The sequence below is a fragment of the Polypterus senegalus genome, chromosome 12 (assembly GCF_016835505.1).
Source record: "Polypterus senegalus isolate Bchr_013 chromosome 12, ASM1683550v1, whole genome shotgun sequence".
Lineage (NCBI taxonomy): Eukaryota > Metazoa > Chordata > Cladistia > Polypteriformes > Polypteridae > Polypterus > Polypterus senegalus.
The window spans coordinates 162,604,589-162,626,550 of NC_053165.1; the positions used below are offsets into that span (position 1 = coordinate 162,604,589).

The 21,962-nt window shown below is 43.7% G+C and overlaps 1 protein-coding gene across 1 annotated transcript in view; it reads left to right on the top strand.

Moving 5' to 3' along the window:
- The window catches only part of LOC120540549 (B-cell receptor CD22-like), a 42,240-nt gene that overhangs the window by 17,786 nt on the left and 2,492 nt on the right, over positions 1–21,962 (top strand). Inside the window, exons 5-9 of the mRNA XM_039771387.1 lie at positions 1,676–1,966; positions 14,281–14,541; positions 16,358–16,627; positions 16,769–16,892; positions 20,329–20,497. Of these exons, the coding sequence (XP_039627321.1) occupies positions 1,676–1,966; positions 14,281–14,541; positions 16,358–16,627; positions 16,769–16,892; positions 20,329–20,497 (1,115 nt within the window). The remainder of the gene's footprint in view (positions 1–1,675; positions 1,967–14,280; positions 14,542–16,357; positions 16,628–16,768; positions 16,893–20,328; positions 20,498–21,962) is intronic.

The following is a 21,962-nucleotide window of genomic DNA, read 5'->3' on the forward strand; positions in this document are numbered from 1 at the left end:
TTCCTCTTTGTTAATCTATTGCACTTCCTGACTTACTATCTCCACATCATCCAATAAAACACAAAGTATTATTAAACATTAAAGTAAACCATCTTGACTGTCGGCACTGTAAAGCAGTGGTAGGGGACGTTTTCTTTCATTTCTTTCCATAGGGAGCCATTGATTGGGGCGAGGGGGGGTGGGGGGCTGTATGGTGACCGCTATTTTTCTCACGTGATTTTTCTCGTGTCACATTTTTCTCGCCATTATTCTTCTGGCACGTTATTTTTCTCACGAACTCATGCATTAAGCTTAGGTGAGATACATACTTACGAGAAAAATCAGACGCAAGAAAAATAAAGGTGAGAGACATAACGTGAGGATTAGATAGATAGATAGATAGATAGATAGATAGATAGATAGATAGATAGATAGATAGATAGATAGCATAGTTTGCAGGATTAGATAGATAGATAGATAGATAGATAGATAGATAGATAGATAGATAGATAGATAGATAGATAGATAGATAGCAGGATTAGATAGATAGATAGATAGATAGATAGATAGATAGATAGATAGATAGATAGATAGATAGATAGATAGATAGATAGCAGGATTAGATAGATAGAGATAGATAGATAGATAGATAGATAGATAGATAGATAGCAGGATTAGATAGATAGATTAGATAGATAGATAGATAGATAGATAGATAGATAGATAGATAGAGTGAAAGGTACTATATAACAGATAGATAGATAGATAGATAGATAGATAGATAGATAGATAGATAGATACTTTATTAATCCCGAGGTATAATTCCCATACTCCAGCAGCAGCATACTGATAAACACAATATTAAATTAAAGAGTGATAACAATGCAGGTATAACAGACAATAACTTTGTATAATGTTAACGTTTACCCCCCCGGGTGGAATTGAAGAGTCGCATAGTGTGGGGTCTCCTCAGTCTGTCAGTGCTGGGCCCTCAAGGCCCTTCACCTGCCATGGCTCCATCCTGGGTATAATGTTAACCTTCAATCAGCCCTGCAGGGAGAACTTGGGCCTTGGTGGCAGGATTGGCACTCCAACCACCTTAAAAAAAAATCTCACACTCTTCAGTGTGGCGCTAAAGCGTCACCCGATGCACGGCTGCACTCGGATCTCAATCCAGGGGTCTCGTTGTGTGGTGGGTGTGACTCCCAACCTGTCTCCTCACTGAACCCCTGAAACCCATCTATGGACACCCTGGGGGTCCATGGACCTCACGTTAAGAACCCCTGAACTAGACCACCGGCAGAGAGCTGCACTGTTCGTATTTGAGTTACCCGTAAGCCATCACCCTGAAAAAAAATGAATGGACATCTGTCTGGGAGACTTTATTGGAAACAGGAGAAATGAAGCCCCCTGGGGGTCTCTATTCGTACCCATAGTGTGCTCTGTCCTTCTCAGACTCGCTGACTCATCCTACATTTAAGAGGCCCGACTGGTTTGTGTCTCAATTGGTACAGAGACTCGGCTTCATCACGGCTCTCTGGTCACAATTCAAGGGGTCCTTTGGCCGAGATGACAATGCTGCTTTTTTTTTACTGCTGAGAACAAAGCTGCACGCCAGAACAAAAGGGCCACATAACATCTAGAAGGTGCTGCTTTTATGTTAACCTCACCTCATTCTGCTTTTCTTCTTCCCTAGAGTATGCATCTCCCCCCGACGTATCCGTTGAAGGTGAAAGAGAAGGAGACATGGTGGCTCTCAAGTGCTCCACTGTGCACACGTGTCCCCCGTCTCCTCCCGCGTTCACCTGGTCCTACCTGGGTGGCACCAACATGGTGGAGCACACTGAAATCGGGGAGGGCAAATGGAAATCGACTGCCTGGCTCCAGTTTAATGCTTCAGACGTGGACCACGAGAGGAAGGTGACCTGCACGGTCAAACACCCGGGAGGAAGAACGGTTGAACGGTCTACCACATTGAGCATCAAATGTAAGTAAAAGAATCCCAAAGTAAAACGTTCACAATGCCAGACCCCAAATTGTGGCTCTGTGAGGGGCTGTGGAGGAAGAGACCCCCACATCTGTAGAAATGTATGACATGTTTTAAATATTCAGTAAGGGCACATCTCGAGCCAGGCCTGGCCACAAATAGAGGGTGGTGGCATCAGCCCGACTCACACAATCACTTGAGGGTCTGTCATTGTCACCTGGTGCCCAGTGCTCAAAGTTAGTGAGAATCTGCATGAGCACAGGAAGAATAGGCAGACACCACAGAGGCAACGCTCAAGTGCCAGTCACAAAATGTCACCAAGTTAACAATGACAGAAATGAACATCGTGTGACACCGAAATCCAAACCTTTGATGTGCTCCACACGACCTCGTTTTCATTTTTCAACACGCGTGTTAGTCTCCGCTTTTGCCTTTCATCCCAATGGTTTTGACCGCCCGAAAATAGAGACTTTTGAAAACGCCCTCCGGAGTTGTACGCCTCGGTGTGACAACGTTGACAAGCGAAAATGAATTTTGAGTTTTAAATACGTGGCTCTAATGACGCTCTGATGTGTTAGACTGGATCCTGCTCATTACCACATCTCATTCCCTGGCTGATCAGCCTTCACGGAAGTAAACCCGTTTTTCGGTCGTGTTCGCGTGAGCGGAGTTTGTTTTGTAAACGATGTGAAAGCACTAGGATGGACGGAGATTGTTGGGGTTTTTATTTTAAAAAAATATCATGTGGGCTGCATGGTGGTGCAGTGGTAGCAGTAAGGAGACCTGAGTTTGCTTCCCGGGACCTCCCTGCGTGGAGTTTGCATGTTCTCCCTGTGTCTGTGTGGGTTTCCTCCCACAGTCCAAAGACATACAGGTTTGGTGCATTGGTGGTCCTAAATTGTCCCTAGTGTGTGTGGGTGTGTGTGCCCTGCGGTGGACTGACGCCCTGCCTGCGATTTATTCCTGCCTTGTGCCCTGTGTTGGCTGGGATTGGCTCAAGCAGACCCCCCGTGACCCTGTGGTTAGGATATAGCGGGTTGGAAAATGACTGACTGACTGAAAAACGTCACGTTTAACTGAAAGCGCAGCCTAAGGGACCCGAAGCGCTTTGGTTTTGTGGAGAGACGGCCGCGTGCGGACCTCAAAGAGGCCTGTAAAGTTCTCAGTGGCATCGATTAATCGATCCACTTCACTACCATGAGGATTTGTGAGACTTCCCGGGCTCATCATTAGGCTCATCTTCTACCGCAACTTAGAGATGCTAGACAGACAAAGTCTCGGGTGATGCCAGTCACCCCAGCAAAACAATACATAGGACCCCCTTCACATAACTCCATACAAGAGTGGCGCCAACTATCCTACATAGGGACTCGGTGTCACCCGCACAACATATGGGTGTCCTCCCATCACACGAAGGCTCAAAATCTTTTTGGTTTTGATGCCACCTACTGACCAGACCACACCATACTGAGGTGCGAACTCTCAGCCTTAATGACCCTGAGAGATAAACAGCAGCAGACGTCCCACATTCGGTGTCCTTATGTTTACTTCAGTCCCACAAGATACCAAGACAAAGAATCGAAACGTGAACATCATGTGACATTTATTAAAGAATACTAGGGGGCTTCGCCCGCCAACCCCGATGCCTGCTCTACATGCCAGCTAAATCACGTCTCTGCCGCTCACGTATGTGGATTTCATTTTCACCAAATAACAAATCTTTTAATCCTCGTGGATACGCCTCTTTATTGGGAAGAAACATTACTTTTCCCTGATGACAACACGAATTAGACAATCTACAAATTTAAATCCGAACAATATATTCGATTTCTTTTCGCTGTTCTGTTATTTCCCTGAGTAATAATTTCCGTTTGTTTGCGCTAATGCGTTCTTTACTCTTATTTTTTGCGACTTTCAAATTTTCGGATTTCCATTATCGCTAACCTGCTCTGCTTGTGTATCGCACCAAAGTTTTTGAATTCTACTTCTGTCATCTACTCTTTGTCTTTTATTTCCTGCCCCTGGCGTGATTAAATCTCTTGGGACAAAGTCTCGTCTCGTGGGACGTGAAAGTGTCTCTCTGAGAAAATCACGCCTTGTCTCTCTTCCCAAGATGTTTTATGATAATAGAGAGAAAAGAGGAAAGCTACGACTGAAAAGACAACAGACAGCAAAAGTCTGAGGAGAATGTACTGAAAATCGGCGTTGTCGAGGGGGGATGTTGGCCTGGGGGGGCTTTTTGATTTAGCAATCGCCGTTCTGCGTAAGTGACGTTCTCTGACCTCCAGATCGGGGGTCTCACCTCTTGATCTCTGGTGTCTCTTCTTATGATGTTCAATTATCGTCACCTCCTCTGGTCCCCTCGGGCTGGCCATTTGTATGCTGAAATGTCACATGGGGCTTCAGGACATGTGACGTTGCCCACGTTTGATAGGCTGGCTGTCCTCTGCTTTACACTCCTCATATTGTTTTTGGTTACATTTTCTTATTTGGCTGACGCCTTTTATCCAAGGTGACTTACAACATTTATGATATAATTGGTTTCATTTCTTTTGGTTTTCCAGTTGGAGTGCCGGCAGGTCAAGTGGCTTGCTCAGGATCATAGCAGGTGTCAGCGGTGGGATTTGAACCCACAGTCTCGGGGTTATGCGAAGCCTTAAACCTTAAAGTCCAAAGCCTTAACCACAATAGCCCACTGCCATTGAATCTGCGGCCCTTATAAACCAACTGAAGTTTTAAATTACTGGTGTGGCCCAGGAAGAACGTATAAAAGACAAATACCTTCTGTGTGAATCGCTTCTGGGGTGGAACTGTTTTCAAGGTCCAGTAAATGCAATCGATCCTGCTGCATTTGAGCAAAATGAAAACTTATATCTATTTATTTATTATTTTGACACCATTATCCACCTGAGATGCACTTGGTTCCATTTCTTTAGTTTCTCCATTTGGAGCTCAGGCAGGTGACGTGACTCGCTTAAGTTCTCACAGTGGTGTCAGTAGTGGGATTTGAAGCAACAACCTCACCAGTCTCAATATCATATAAGCAGTCTGTAATTTGAAAAACTCCAGTATCCCTCGTGTGAAAGGTGTGCTCCGCTCAGTCAGACGACAGAAACCCAAATCAGACAGGAATTCCTTCAAAGCAGGTCAAATGCAGGGCCTGGACAAAGCATTCAGCCCCCCTGCCCTCTGCATCACACCCTGGCATTTGGATTCATTTGAGTGAGAATCTTAATTTGTAAATCAAACACCTGTTTTCACAGTTCGGCCCAAAAGGAAAAAACATCCATCCATCCATAATCCAACCCGCTATATCCTAACTACAGGGTCACGGGGGTCTGCTGGAGCCAATCCCAGCCAACACAGGGCGCAAGGCAGGAATCAAACCCCGGGCAGGGCGCCAGCCCACCGCAGGGAAAAAACATTGGAAAGTAAAAATTAAATTCCAAAAACAGAAGTGTCAGCCATTTGTAAATATTCAGAAAGTTAAACCACCTCTCACAGCTGTGGCAACAAATTGTCCATTTTGGATAAATCTCAGGTGATTTTGCAAGATCTGCCTCTTTCTCCTTACCTGCCCAAGCTGTGCCAGGCTAGTTGGGGAGCAGCGGTAACACCTCCCCACAGATGTTTGGCGGGATTAAGATCAGGCTATCTGATTTATGGTAAATACGAGGCTCTAAGTCGGGCACTCCATATCAACAGCCTGAGACCTTGAGGGGAATAAGGAAACAAAACTACCCGAATTCTTCAGTTTCTTTGAGTTGTGATGTAGTGCTACCATTTCATTTTAGTCCGTTATGTGAAACAAGCTGTGCTACCCATCTGAGAGGGGCTGAAATCTAAATATGCAATGTAGGCCTGAGTATTAATGTTTGCAGTGCACCATATTTTGGAATTTATATTATAATTCATCAGGTAAAAAAAATGCATTGTACTTGTCATTCCAACAGATGGTGCATTACAAGCATCTGTAGAAATAAATTGCATTGCATTTGTCATTGAAACAGATGGCACATCACAAACATTTGTAGTAATAAATGGATTGCATTTGTTATTCCAACTGAAGATCCATCACAAATATTTGTAGTAAAAAAATGCATTGCATTTGTCGTAGCAATAGTTGGTGCATCACAGATATTTGTATTATGATTTAATAAAATGCATTGCATTTGTCGTTCCAACCGATGATACTTCAGAAACATTTGTGGTACAACATGATAAAATGTATTGCGTTTGTCACATCAAAACATTTGTAGGAATAAAATGCATTGCATTTGTCATTCCAACAGATTGGGCATGTATCATAAATATTTGTATTATGGTGTAATAAAACGCATTGCATTTTTCATTCCAACAGATGGCACATCACAAACACCGCTCTTACGGATCCCAAACCAAATGACATATAACAGAGACATAGCAACCGGACAGACACACAGATGTCTGCCCTTTTATTACGGTGGATAGCAGTGTGTGAAGCTGACTTCAGGGTCAGGTTGTGTATGATGGTTGTCTTCCTGGTAGCAGCGCCATTGCCAGTGATGGCACACAGCACACCCTTTCTGTTGGGTACACACTAAGACAATAACCGCTGAGCATAAAGCACAATGAAACGAGATTTTCTGTCGTGCCCCTTGGGTTGCTAAAATGCTAACACCAAAGAATTCTGCGTAGGACTTATGGATGGTGACATTAGGCCCACTTTCATGTCATGTTTGTCTTTTGTAAATCCTGAATTTTGCATTAGAAACAGATGAGGCTCCTGGGTTGACTACGTGGGACGTGAAGTTCTGAGTTGGATTCTGTGGATTTCCTTTTCACCGCCCAACCCTCCCTCAGTTTCAGTTTCTCATCCTGAACTGCCAGCTTACCCTCCACCTTCACTGCCAAGGGGTTACTTTTACAGATCACTATGGAATCACACAGAGGGAGGGGGTTGAATCTGAAATGCCCGCTGACAGCAGGTTCGGACCCTCTTAGTGCCCCCTATGCTGCTAGCTACTCCAGATAGGAATTGTCTTCTGTCTGCTAACATCCCGGGCGAAAACATGCAGCCTTCACATGGACTGCGCTCTGGGCAGGATCTGACTCTTCTGCTTTGCTGACTCTGCGTCATCACGTTGCCCTTATTTGAAGGGCTCTATGCATATTAACGGTTCAGTACGGGTGGCACAATATTAGCACTGCTAGGGTTCAAGTCCCGAGTGCCACCTGCATGGAGTTTGCGTGTTTCCTTGTGTCTGCGTGGGTCTCCTCCTGGTGCTCCATGCAGGTCAGATGGAAGGGTGGGCCTGAATAGGTTCAGAGCGGACCCCCTTTGTATGCCTGCAGCTACCAGCTTTATCTCAGACTCAATGCAGGAAATACTGCAAGCTTGGCAAGAGCTCCGCAAAATTGAGGGAACCACATCAGGCATCCGGAGTTCAACGGAATTTGTTTATGCAATCCTCTGAAACAGCACTGAGGATTTTCAGCCTGCCAAGATATCAGGGAGGGTCTCTTAAAAGTTTATTTTGGTCAGAAAGGGTGGGGACACAGACATGTCATGCATGCAGTCCTGGTGTTTCCAATCCCGAGTTCTGACAGGCTTGAACTCATAAAGGCTCTCGCTCTGCATGAAGACACGTGCCAATGGGCCTGCTTAGCAGGAGCTGCAGCCGTTCTGCTGGGCTGCCATATCCTGTGCCACCCAGCGCTGGAAGAGGCTAAGCATTCACCGACTTCTTATTTCCATTGAAGAGCAACGCAGAGCCAGAAAAACACCCGAGTTTCATTTCTGCTTTCTAGCTCCACTTTCACTCAGCCGTACTTATCTCCTCATGCATTCCTCACACACAGTAAATTGCCCATCTACACTTCTCTGTGCCCACCCTGTTAGTCAATCAGGCAGCAGATGCTCAAGTGCAACATCTGACACCCCCTTCGATTGGGGGAACATCAAGGGGGGCGCACAGCAAACGTACAAATGATGGCTGTCCACCGCCAGGACCACGAGCTGCCAGGGTCAGAGTGTTCACCTTTGGGAGCAGATGATATGTAAGAGGACCGTCCAACAGGCAGACATGGAAGGCACCATATAACGTGTATGTGATAGGCAGACATACAAAGATAGCCATGAAAGGCACTATATAACACAGGCATGGAGAGTTAGGTATGAAAGGCACCATAAAACAAGTAGATAGCCATGGAAGTTACTGTTTGATAAAGAGAATGTCAATGCACATATATACTACTGTATATAGAAATATACAGAGATATCAACAGACATGAAAGCACTAACACGTATATAGATATATAGATAGCTAGGCGTGAAATTCACGAACACATAGAGATAGACAAATAGGTAGGAAAAGCCCAATGTAACGGATAGCCATGAAAGGCACTACATGCAGTACCGCCGCTCCCTATACGCAGAGTACGCAGTCTGCGTAGGGCACCAACTCCCAGAGGGGCACCATCCCAGCTGCTCAAAAAAATCGTTTTTATATATTATAATAATAAATTAATATTAATAATATACATATACAAATAAACAAAAATATAAACGTATATATTGCATTTTACGGTGAACGCAGAGTAGGCTAAGCACACGTGATGACGCGCACGGCGCGCCCTCACCTCTGTTACGGCGGCCTATTTGGCCAAAAATCATAATAATGATACGATATGCCTGGTCCTGGAAAGAGACATCAACAGTCCGGCGCCGAGAAACGAAAGAAAAAAAAAAAACAAACCAAGATGAAGCCCGTGCATCACTTTCAGGTACGTTCATAATCCTGTGAAACTTTATTTTATTCTGTCGATGTTAATAATGTGTTTTAATGTCGGTAATAATTTCACGACCAACGCATCTTTCTTAATATGAATACAAGCAGATCTAAATAAACAAAATGACTTAAAATGCATTATATTAAAACACAGAAGCAATTATGATTATGGATTAATAATGACCATATGGTGTCATTAAGTAGGTGTTTTTTTTATTATTTTATTTTTACTTCCGTAATATTTGGGGGAGGAGGCACAAAAGTAAATTTCTGTTTAGGGCACCCATTTGGCCAGCAGCGGCCCTGACTACATGACACACATATTTTGACACAGAGTATCTACATAGTCATACTGTATATGTATATATATATGACTAGTATGTGTGTATATGTGTGTGTGTATATATATATATGTATATACACTGCTCACAAAAATTAAAGGACCACTTTAAAGAAACACATTAGATACATCAGATCTCAATATGAAGTTGGATATCTATACAAATAACGACAGGGCAATGTCTTAGGAACAAAAGGATGCCAAGTCTTTTAATGGAAATAAAAGTTTTCTGCCTACAGAGGGCTCAATTGTGTAGACACCCTAAAATCAGAGTGAAATGAAGATGTGGCAGGCTAGTCCATTTTTTCAATAACTTAATTTCTGCTCCTCAAAATGCTTTTCAGTATCTTGTGTCGCCCCCACGAGCTTGTATGCTTGCTTGACAACGTCGGGGCATGCTCCTAATGAGACGACGGATGGTGTCTTGTGGCATTTCCTCCCAGATCTGTATGAGGGCATCCCTGAGCTGTTGTACAGTCTGAGGAGCAACCTGGCCGCGCCTAATGGACCGAAACATAATGTCCCACAGATGTTCTATTGGGTTTAAGTCAGGGGATCGTGAAGGCCATTCAATTGTTTCAATTCCTTCATCCTCCAGGTACTGCCTGCATACTCTTGCCACATGAGGCCGGGCATTGTCGTGCATTAGGAGGAAACCAGGACCTACTGCACCAGCGTAGGGTCTGACAATGGGTCCAAGGATTTCATCCTGATACCTAATGGCAGTCAAGATGCCGTTGTCTAGCCTGTAGAGGTCTGTGAGTCGCTCCATGGATATGCCTCCAAGATCATCACTGACCCACCACCAAACCAGTCATGCTAAACGATGTTACAGGCAGCATAATATTCTCCACGGCTTCTCCTGACCCTTTCACGTCTTTCACATATACTCAGGGTGAACCTGCTCTCATCTGTGAAAAGCACAGGACGCCAGTGGTGGACCTGCCAATTCTGGTATTCTATGGCAAATGCCAATTGAGCTCCCGTGCTGTGCAGTGAGCACAGGGCGAAGTAGACATTTGGGCCCTCAGGCAACCCTCATGAAGTCTGTTTCTGATTGTTTGGTCAGAGACATTCACACCAGTGGCCTGCTGGAGGTCATTTTGTAGGGCTCTGGCAGTGCTCATCCTGTTCCTCCTTGCCCAAAGGAGCAGATACTGGTCCTGCTGATGGGTTATGGACCTTCTATGGCCCTCTCCAGCTCTCCTAGAGTAACTGCTTGTCTCCTAGAATCTCCTCCATGCCCTTGAGACTGTGCAGGGAGACACAGCAAACCTTCTGGCAATGACACGTATTGATGTGCCATCCTGGAGAAGTTGGACTACCTGTGCAACCTCTGTAGGGTCCAGGTATCGCCTCATGCTACCAGTAGTGACACTGACTGTAGCCAAATGCAAAACTAGTGAAGAAACAGTCAGAAAAGATGAGGAGGGAAAAATGTCAGTGGCCTCCACCTGTTAAACCATTCCTGTTTTGGGGTCATCTCATTGTTGCCCCTCTAGTGCATCTGTTGTTAATTTCATTAACACCACAGCAGCTGAAACTGATTAACAACCCCCTCTGCTACTTAACTGACCAGATTAATATCCCATAAGTTTCATTGACTTTATGCTATACTCTGATTAAAAAGTGGTCCTTTAATTCTTTTGAGCAGTATATATATATACTCTACCTGCACGTGGTCTATAAGACAAAAAAACAACCCGAAGACTCCCTTGCGGTTTTACTTTGTTTCTGAACTTGGAGAGGCGTTAGCTAACACTTGCTGCCTCACTGGTTTTCATAAGAAGGCACTGGCGATGCCATACCTTAGCCGTATCGCTGGCATGAGTCCGATAAATCTTGGTCTCGTTGTTGCGCGGCACAGTTTGCTGCATCTTTCGAAGTGCATGCAAGTGCCGAAAAAATGTAAAAGTGCACGCATGCGCCATCTAGTGGCTGTGCCTGAGCGTTTCCAGAGCAGACTGTTCCACACACGCACACGTCTTTCACTTATACTGTATACTGTATACTAGGCTGACCCGCCTTTTAAGGCGACCGACATTTAAGTTGACCACTTCTTAAGGCAATCCAATATGTTGATCAATTTGGTATTTTATACAAACTCATTAATTTGGTTATATTGCATTTGAGCGGGATTACTTTAATACTCGTAGTTTCTGTTATTTTTGTGATGAAATTTAAACTTTTTTTCTATATTGAGGTCGCCCTTTTGAACCCCCCTGATATTTACTATGCGGTGAGGCATTTGTACTCCATCAACATGAATTATTTCCAGAGACATAATTTTGTCTATTTTTCCAGCGCATCGCGCACAAAAGCAAGGGAACGATGGGAGCACCAGAACTCTGCTCATATCATGTCGCAAGCTGCAAGTAGTAAGTCTGTGATAAGCGGAATACCGCTACGATTTGCACTCACGGGACGGAAGGACAATCCCGACCACTTTTATATAGTAAGAAAGAAGAAGATATCGCACAGTCTGTAGTAGAAGATCATCTTTTTACCTGGAAAAACGAAACTACAAATCCCATCGTGCATTGCAAAATGGACGGGGCGTGTGTGAAACTCCGCGCCTGCGTAGCACTCAGGGGACGGAAGGACAATCCCGACCGCTTTTATATAGAAGGATGATACTGCACCAGTAAACCTCCGATTCTCTAAAGAATCGCAAATCAAAGAACGGCAATCACTTTCTGTTCCCTCCGATCTTTGGAGGGATGAAAAACGATGGAGGGTGGAAGCTTCCTGGGAAAGTTTTCATTTAATTAAATAAATATATTTGTTCTAAAATTAACCAATTTATTAAAACTAAAATTTAAATGTAATTGTTATATCATTTAAGTCCAAAATGTCTTTGTGTTGTTGCACTTATGAGTAAAACAAATACCGGAGTGCAAAGGTTTAAATGAAGTAAATTGGAAACAAAAAATTCATAAAATGGTAAATTCAAAATAGTTAATCAAAGATTTCCTTATGAACAACATTTTTGGTAAAGATGGTTTCCTGTCCTTGAATCGGTTCTCCCTGGTATGGAGTAGTTAAAACCTTCACTTTAACGTCACCCGAACGCCGGATTCTTGAAAAGGCAACATAAAGTTTGTCCATATCCAAATACAGGCTCAGATAGAGAAATCCCTACAGGTTGTGTTGTGTTGTTTGGGCGCCACCTACTGACTCTGGGTAAGCCGATGGGTTTGACTCTGGAGCGCTGAGGCGCTGTGCGCGTGCTCTTTTGGCGCCACCTAGTTCCATGATGGTGACGGCGGCAGATTCGCGTGCTGAGGTGACCATGGCGGCGGAACCCGGCTTGAAGATCTACATTACTAAATGAAGGTTGTATATGTGGTGGTGTGCGTGTTCGCATTCGGGCGACGGTTGTATTGTGCACGGCTTGCTTCTGGCGTCTGACATCCGTGCATAAATACAACCTTCGTTTAGTTTTATATATATATATATATATATATATATATATATATATATATATATATATATAAACACACATGAAAGGCACTGTTTAAAATAAAAATACACAGATCTAGTTATGAAAAAAAAAATCTGATGGATAGTATCAGCACATATGCAGCTATATAGATAAACATGAATGGCACTATTGAACGTACATAGAAATTAGAAAAGGAAGGCTGTACATATATAATAGATAGTACTATATAACACTTACATACTGTAGATAGATATACAAGAATGACACTATGTAACATTTAAAGCTGACATGAAAGGCACTATATAACACTTTGATACATAGTTAGAAATGAAGGACACTATGTATTAGACAAAAAGTCATTAAAGGCACATTTAAGCAAACACACACACTATATAGATAAACAAACATGAAAGGCACCATATAACACATATAAACAACAGTTGTATTAATTACTCACATCAGACAAACAACATCGCTGCACTAGCTTATTGAACTTAAGTCTTCGTGTTTCGGTCTTCTGTACTGAAACCTATTTTTATCTGCAAATTTAGCAAGGGTCAAACTTGTTTACAAACTTTATCGTCTGCGTTCGCACGTATCCATGGCAACCAAATTTATAAATAAGTAAGATCTTATACTGCTTTGACACAAGTTTATACAATGTTCCAAATTTTATCAAAATCGGCCGACTATTGTTGAAGATGTGATGAAAAACATTTTGGTGTGTTTATAAATGTACATGAATGACAATATAGAACATATAGATTGATAGACATGTAAGGCACTAAATAACATACATAAAAAGCAAGACTTGAAAGGCACTATAAGATAGATAGATAGATAGATACATAGATAGATAGATATATAGGAAAGGCACTATAAGATAGATAGATAGATAGATAGAAAGGCACTATAAGATAGATAGATAGATAGATAGATAGAAAGGCACTATATTTTTTAGTTAAGCACTTTGAGCTACTGTTTGTATGAAAATGTGCTATATAAATAAATGTTGTTGTTGTTATATAACATTGAATGATAAATGTTTGCATTTAGCTCGGTGACATGGTGACCTCAAAGCCCTCAAGTCTTCAGTTGGGACCCTGCCCAGATCCATCCCAGTGTGGAGTTTGCATGTTCTCCCCAAGTCCCTGTTGTTCTCTCCTTCCTTTTCTTTGACATCCCAAAGACGAGATGGATGCCCCTTTATTAGTTCTTCTCCTTTTTCCCCCCAGTTACACCTCTGCTCCTCACAACTCTCTAAGGTCACTTGTCCAGTATGTGGACGGAGCCTTTAAGCCCTATAATCACCTGTTTAATTGATATAGCGCCCCTCCTAAGCTAAAAGCTCTTCATAAGTATTCAGAAAAGCATAACAAGAATGTAAGCCCTGACAAAAGATCAATAAATAACACTGGATGGAAGCCGATATCAAAGCATTGTAGGATTGATAGGTTTACAGGGACCATATTGTCACATGTGCAGAGTCCAGTGGCACATAAAAATGAAATCCATGAACGCACAACACTGGATTAGCCTAAGAGCCTCAGCCAGGAAGTTCTTCCAGAGAAAACTTGGAGATCACTTCTGGGATCAGGAATGGCTTCAGGCTCTTTAGAGCTCCAAAGTGTCCCAGTGGTCTTAAGATTCTCACACTACCCTAAAGGGTCAGGCCAACATCCTCAGGTATTTTTGAGGGGCTTCTGTTCCACATATTCTGTTTAATGTCTTGCTGGTCTTTCTTTTCTGTTCCTCACAGTTGCCCCCAAAAAAGTGACAGTTCAGCTACCAGCATCCATAGTGGAAGGCAGCAAAGCCACCCTGGGCTGCAAGAGTGACGGGAATCCCAAACCGCAAACATTCAAGTGGTACAAGATTGAAGAAGAAAATACCACAAGCCTGGAAAACGGGGAGCTCCTCACTATAACACCTCACAGAAGAGGCGACGTCCGCTATTACTGCGAGGCGAGCAACGGGATTGGAGGAACAAAATCAGAGGCAATCAGCCTGGTGGTGCAGTGTGAGTTTTTTTTTAAAATATCAAATGTAGTTATGATTGGGGCTAAGGGGCAAAACATCATTGGCTACAACACAAATAATAATCCAATGATAACAATCCTGTTTTTCCTCCAAATTGCACAGCACAGGATAACGGAGCTGTAAGTCTACGTTTTCAATGCATTGGACTTACACTCGTTACAACCCCACGAAAATCGCCCCCCATCATTCACCGCCACCTTTGACTTCACTGATTGCACTCGTCACACTCACTCCGAATCTAGGCAGAGGTGCTCCTGTTTCCAGAGCCGCAGTGCTTTGTCTGTCCTGGAATGCTAAAGTGGCACATCTGCTAGAAAATCTTGGATGCTGAGCATTGATTGGATGGTGATATTGCCTCCATTTGCATACATGGATGAGAACACAGTAAACAGGAACTATGGGTAAATATCAGGGCATCTTCTAACCTGCCTAATCCAGACCAGGGCAGTAGAGGAGGGGCTGGAGCCTGTCCCAACTAGCACAGGGTACAAGGCAGGATGCCAATCCATCACAAGGCACACAACACACACACACACAACACACACACACTAGGGCCAATTTAGTGTCACTGTTTCACCTGACCTGCATGTCTTTTGAAAGTGGGAGGAAACTCCTGTGGTTAAGGAGCTAAGTCACCCTCTGGGGGGTCTTAATGTGGTCTTGCCATTGGATGACGCTTAGAAGCCTTCGCAGTACACCTTAGTAATGTTACGCCACACGGAGAGTCATTTGTGTCCTTCTCAGCACCTCCGATTTTTATTTTTATGAAACCTCCTTACACTGTGGTTAAGATTCGGGGATGTGGGAGGAGTTATCTGACTCATGAATAATAAAGACTATTCAGCAGGCGTGTTCTTGCAGTGGGCGTGTCGTATGCCAGAACTGTGACTCATAGACCGAGACTGTTGTGCCGTATCATGTGATGTAACCGTGCGATCCAATTGGCAGTTCAGTGTAGCTCTGGGGGTCAGCAGGAAGACCCTGCTGGCATGGCCAGTGGTTTCAGGGTGGCAGAGGTGGGCCCTTGTGACCCTCGGTGTTCTCACTAGATGTTTCCTTGGGATTCAGTTCCCCCTTTTTCAAGTCTGTAGCTCATTTGACCCATTTACTGATTTTTTTTTTTTGGTATTTTTATGACGCAGTCTGAAGGCTGCATGAACTTGTAGATCTCGTCATTTTGGACATGTCATCATCGTTATCAAATATTATTGTTACGTTGCTGCTTTCGGTGTTGAACATTTGATTTTGAGATATCTTGTATTCCCATCCTTTGGTGGGTGTGTTGTATGACAATATGCTCATAGATCTTCATTTTGTGTCACCTTTTGTGACTTTACGTAGCTGAGATTTTAGTCTAACGCTTCGCCAAATGCAGTGTCTCTCCACTCCGTCCTCACGTAAGATCAAAGCCAGTGATCTGATGGCTCCCTCAACGTGTCTCTAATGTTGTGCCACGTTCACTGCCTGCACATTCACACCACCTGCTCCACCTCACACTTTCACTTGATTCAGTGGATGGCGGTGGCTCCTTCACTCACTTCCTGATACTCCCATCAGCCAATTTCAAGCCGGTATCCTTCCCAGGACTCACCAGCTGTCATTTTGCCAGGCCAATGGATTTAAGCAGAGGAGTGTCTCTCCCAAGTGTGGCTCTTTAAGGGCTCTTTCTGTCTGATTCCCGCACACTGCCATTGATGGCCCCCCACTTCTCATTTTCCCCCCATGGTCACTCCTCACAATGACCTCCATGTGTGTGCTAAACTGAGAGCTGTTGCTTCCTTCTCCTTGTAAGGCAGATCCCCCAGAAATCAGCCTGGACTCCAAGTGCTTTATCAAGGAAAACGTGATCAGCTGCCATTGTGAAGTCGACTCCCGGCCGGCAGCATCCGTCACCTGGAACAACAATGGATCTGCAGACACACGTGGCTTTAATGTCACCCAGACTACCAGCGACAGCGGTAAGGTGACGGGAATACTGAGTGGGTCCCTGGTGGAACAGCTGAACATCTCCTGCTTTGCCGAAAACCAGCATGGGTCCTCGGAGCGCCACCTAGAGGTGGTCACAGGTGTGTTGAACTCTGTGTACGCCTCCTGTTCTGGGAAGCTAGGGACGTTGGGACGTGCGGCCGTGGATGGGGAGTTGGGTTTGCTGGCATTTGAGGGGTCAATGAGTGGTGAGTGAGCGGCGTTTCCTCTTTCTTTTTCAGTCACGGCAGATAAACGTCAGCAGTGGAAGGAGAAAAACTTCATTGTGGTCATCGCTGTGGTGGCAACTGTGATCGTCCTGTGCGTCATGGTCACCGCGGCTGCCTGGAAGATGTGTCGACACAAGTAGGTGCCATATCAGCATGCTTCATTCTCGTTCTGTGTAGTCAGCTTTAAGGACAGCACTCGATTTTTTTTTTAGTTAAGGATGAGAAAGGTGCTATATAAATGCAGTCTAGTCCTGTTAATGTTATTAGAAGGAACTCATCTTCCTTTAAGTAGGGTGCAGCCTTTTCCCATAATCATCCTTTTTCATTCTTGCCTTTAAGTTTTGGTGATATTGTGATAAAGGGTACCATATCTGTGCCACCCTTACCCAAGGCAAGAATGAAAATCCAAATCTTTATCTAAATAGGATCATTTGATTATACAGGGAAGGGATGATTAAAGGGAGAACACAAAGGTCCCGGCTACCCCAGCATGCTTCAGTGCACAGGCTTACCTGCTTTGCCCACTTCCACTCACACTCACTTCCCAAAGTCTCTCTTTAAGCCCTCTGTCCACTCTAATCACACCATCCATATGTGCCTTATATAGCAAATGAGACGGCGAGCGTTCAAGGATTTACAGGCACCAGGGTGTACTGTCCTGTTATAACCTACACATAAGCAGTAGCTTTAGCAAACAGCAGCAGTTAATTAACCCCAACCCAAAAATGTTGGCGGCAATGAAAACCAGAAGTCACAAGGTTGCTGCAGAGCCTGTAGAAGCCTTGGCTCTCGAGCAGTCTTGATGCCTAGTTTAACTCCCTATACTCCTCCCTTCTGCATATGCTTTAAAGAATAAATACAACATTTAGCATTTGTCTGTTAGTAACGTTTAGGGTTTAGAGAGACAGCAGGGGGTGCTATTCTTCTCCGGTTCAAACAGAAGTAGCAAAGGGCAGGACTTCACTCCGAAAGAAGTGCTTGGCTGCAGTGAAAATCAGAAGCTGCCAGTTCTGTTGAACATCAGCTCCACATAGGAACTGGTGCCAGCGAAATGTGATTTAATTGGTTAATGGGATGAGTGTAGATACTGCAAATGCCTGTTGGCATTGTCTGAGGGTTTACAGGCACCAGGGAGTGCTGCCCTGTTACAACTCCAATGTAAAAGGCAGCTTTCCTGTAAGTCCTGAGAGTTTCGGGGCTGAAATGAAAATAAGAAGATATCAGGACCGCAAATTTCCCATTGAACATTTGCTCTGGAGAGGAATTGATTCCTTGGTTCTCTTCCTGTAATTATCCTTACCATATGTTTAAATAGTAAACAAAATATTTCTAAATACAGTACTGTAAAATCTTTTGGCACTGTGTAAAGGTTTACAGACACCAGGGGGCGCTGTCTTCGTATAATTACCCCACTATGACCAGCTGCCTGAATAAAAAGCAACAACTAATTATGAACTAAGTGTTTAGTTAGAATGAAAATCAGAATCTATAGGATTCCTTCCTTTGCTGTGGAGGAAAATGGATGCCATATTTCTGTCCCTATAATCACTCCTTGCATATGTGATGTAGATAAAAAAATATATATTTTTAACTACTTCTGGGTTTTTGGGCATGGTTAAAGAATTTAAGGATGCCAGGGGGTGCCACCATGGTGTAGAACTCCAATATAGACATCCACCTTAATAAAATGACAAGTGTCTGTGTCTTTCTATCAGTGTTTCCATTGAGCTGCACTGTCTCTGTTATCCAACAGATGGTGCATCACAAACATCATTACTGCTTTTACAAATCATATACCAAATGGCATATAACAGGTGCACCATCTGTTGAAACGACAAATGCAATGCATTTTATGACTTTCAATGTTTGTGATGCACCATCTGTTAGAATGACAAATGTAATGCATTTTAATACAAAATACATTCCAATAAATGGTGCACCGCAAATATAGACACTGAGGTCTATGTTGATTACTTAGATTTCAACCCATGTTAGATGGGTAGCACAGCTAGTAGTTGTAGTAAAGGGCAGGAATGAACTTCTAACTGAGTGTTTAGTTTAAATGAAAATCAAAAGCTATCAGATTCCTGCATTTCCTGTTGACGTTTGCTCCAGAAGAGAATTGAGGCTCTGCTTCTCTCCTTATAATCATCCTGTCCATGTGTTTAAATAGTTAAGTGAAATATTTATAAACGCTACATTGTCTGTTGTGTCAAAGTTTACAGACACCAGGGGGCGCTGTCTAATTATAACATTCCATTATAAGCAGTCACTTTAGCAAAAGGCAGGACTTCTAAGTGTTAAGTTGGAATAAAAAGCAGAAGCTGTAAGATTCAAATCTTTCATATGAAACATTTGCTCCACAGGAGAATTGCTGCGATATTTCTCTCCCTGTAATCATTCCTCCCTTATGTGGTTTAAATAGTAAATTAAATATTTTTAAATACCAACAGCTCTGTTGCCATTGCTTATGGACTTCTGCACATCAAGGGGTGTTGTCGTGCTATCACACCACAGTATAATTCAAGTTTTAGTAAAATGCAGGAATTCCCTTCTGACTTAGTGCTTGGTTGGAATGAAAATCAGAAGCTATCAGATTCCTACATTTCCCGTTGAACATTTGCTCCAGAGGAAAACTGTAGCCTTGCATCTCTTACTATGATCATCCATTCCCAACATACAAATAGTAAATGAAATGTTTGTAAATACTGCCCTTTGCTTAAAGGTTTACAGACACCAGGGGGCGCCGTTCTGTCCTAACAATAATAAAACCAGCAACTAACTTCTAACTAAGTGTCTGGTTTGAGTGAAAATCAGCAGCTAGCTGTCAGGCTTCTCCCTTTCCAGTTGACCCTTTGCTGTTATACTCTTCCAATAAAATAAAGAGCAGAGATTAACCCCCAAGTTAGTGGTGGCTGCATTGAAACTCAGTAACCCACTGCGTTGAGCCCCTGCTCCTCTGTGTTCCTCATTTGGAGACCGGGTGACGGCCTAACATTCTCACTTTGTGTTTGTGTGTGTTTGATGAGCTCTTATTGAGAGATGCATGTGTGATAAAAAAATAAAAAAAACAGAAGTAAAAGTGCTGAGTTAAACCAATGGGGCCTGAAGATACAAAGTGAGCTCAAAAGAAAAAGAGCCTTGGCATGAAGTGCTGCTATTTTTAGGTCACTGCTTGAAACATCAATGCCCGCCTGATCTGATGGTTGCAGGCGGCTCTGCATGAGCTGCTCATGAGCAGAAAATGGGCAACCCTGCCTTCAGCCAAAGCTATAAATAAACAGTGGTCTTCTTGAAGCTGGACAGCACACGTCCACTCAGGGCACTCATCTGCCGCTCTAATGCTAGTCTAGATTGCTCTAGCTTGATGCCATCTGTTATGCCAACTTCATCAGAGGGCACCCTGGCACATCCTCTATCAGCACACTGAGATCTGCTCATCTGGATTTCCAGTGGTTCAGAGGTGCTGTCCTTTGACTCCCCCTGCCATGTCCCTGGATTGCGAGTGGGCACCAGCCTGGCACTAACATTTGTCTTTACTTATTTTTGTTTTCTTTTTGTGACATTGTTAGGAAGAAGCCGGAGTTTGACAAGATGGTGACATTTCAGGACATGAACCTTGAAAGAGAGAAGCAAAGCGACGAGGAAGTCTACGCCAACACCCCTGCCGGCAACGAGTACAGCTACCAACCCAGTGAAACCATCTATGGCAACAGCCCTGCCTGCAGCAGCCCCCCACAGGCATGTGACTGGTGACTCAGAACCCCCAGAGAGGGTCCAGGGCAGCGCCTTTCTTTAATCCTTCATTGTAGCAAGTGCAACTGAGTTGTACTTCTCTCTCCTAAGTTCCCCGTAGTGCCATGTCATTGAAGCCTCACCTACAAAATGGGACTTGGCTGTGTCGGCACCTGTTTAAAAATAAGAATTAAAACCCCAAGAGGGCTTCTAAGTAGCAAAGACTCTTAGGCCTGGATGAGTTTGAAAATCCCCAAATATGTAGGCCCCTATGTTAAATATAGCAGTTACATCCCACACAATGCATTTTGGGGGGCCATAGCCTACCCTGGCAGTAGTAGGTAAGTAGGTAGGGCACACTCGCATCCCCACACAGCTAAATGAACAACTGGAGTAAAGCTGAGCAAACCCCATATACGCCCATGGGAAAATGTACAGAGCCCACACACACATACTGGGATAGGATTTGAATCCACATCCCTCGGGCACTCAGGCAGCATACATAACCACCGTGCATGCATAAACATTTAGCAAGTCGGCTCATCTGTAGGCTTTCTGTTTCCTAACAGCCTAATACAGCATTTCTCAACCTTTAAGTATTTGTGACCCGAGTTTTCGTTACAGTTTTTATTGCGTCCCACTAACGTTTTCTTGAAAGGAGCCCAATAATACCAATTTGTTCTTTTTTAATTAATGATACATCAAGATGCATATTTTATTATACTTCCATTTATCTAACTCTAAATTTATTTTTCTAGTATCAGAATGTAGTTTAAGTTAATTTATTTTGGTTCCAATACATGTATTTTTCATATTTTTAATTCTTGTTTTCTTTTTTCACATCCTTTTGTTGCTTCACGCCCCCCTAGGGGGGTCTGCCCCACAGTTTGAGAACCACTGGCCTAATATATCATGTTTCTCCCCATCTCCTCGCAGTGAGATTTACTGAAGGCCATCTCCTTCCTCGGTCACACACCAGCGCTCTCATCCATCACGGCTCCTTCAATGCAGCTCCAATGGTCCTTTCTCTGCCACATCCGCTCCGTTTCACATCACTCTCTTCTGGTCAGAGGAAACACACTTCCTGCGGTCACCAGCGGCTGAGGACCCAGGGCAGTGGACTTAGACAGGGAAGCAGATCTAGTAGGTGCCGATCATGATGTGTGTCATCACCTCTCTTTATGGCTCCACCCCTTTTGACAGACAGGGTCTCTTTATCTCTCTCTCTCTCTCTACATTTTTATCTCCTCCCCCACTCCTTTCACACAGTTTCTCAGGATGGCTCCACCCCTTATGAAGCGTCACTCTCTCTCTCCCCCAGAGTTTCTCAGGATGATTCCGGCCCTTCTCACAGTTTATGTCTGTCCCAGGCTCCACCCCTTCTATGAATGTTTCTTTTTAGGCTCCTCCTCTTTGATATTCTCTTTCTTTCTTCTTTGCTTTTCTCCAACTGTCACTCGCAGACCATTTA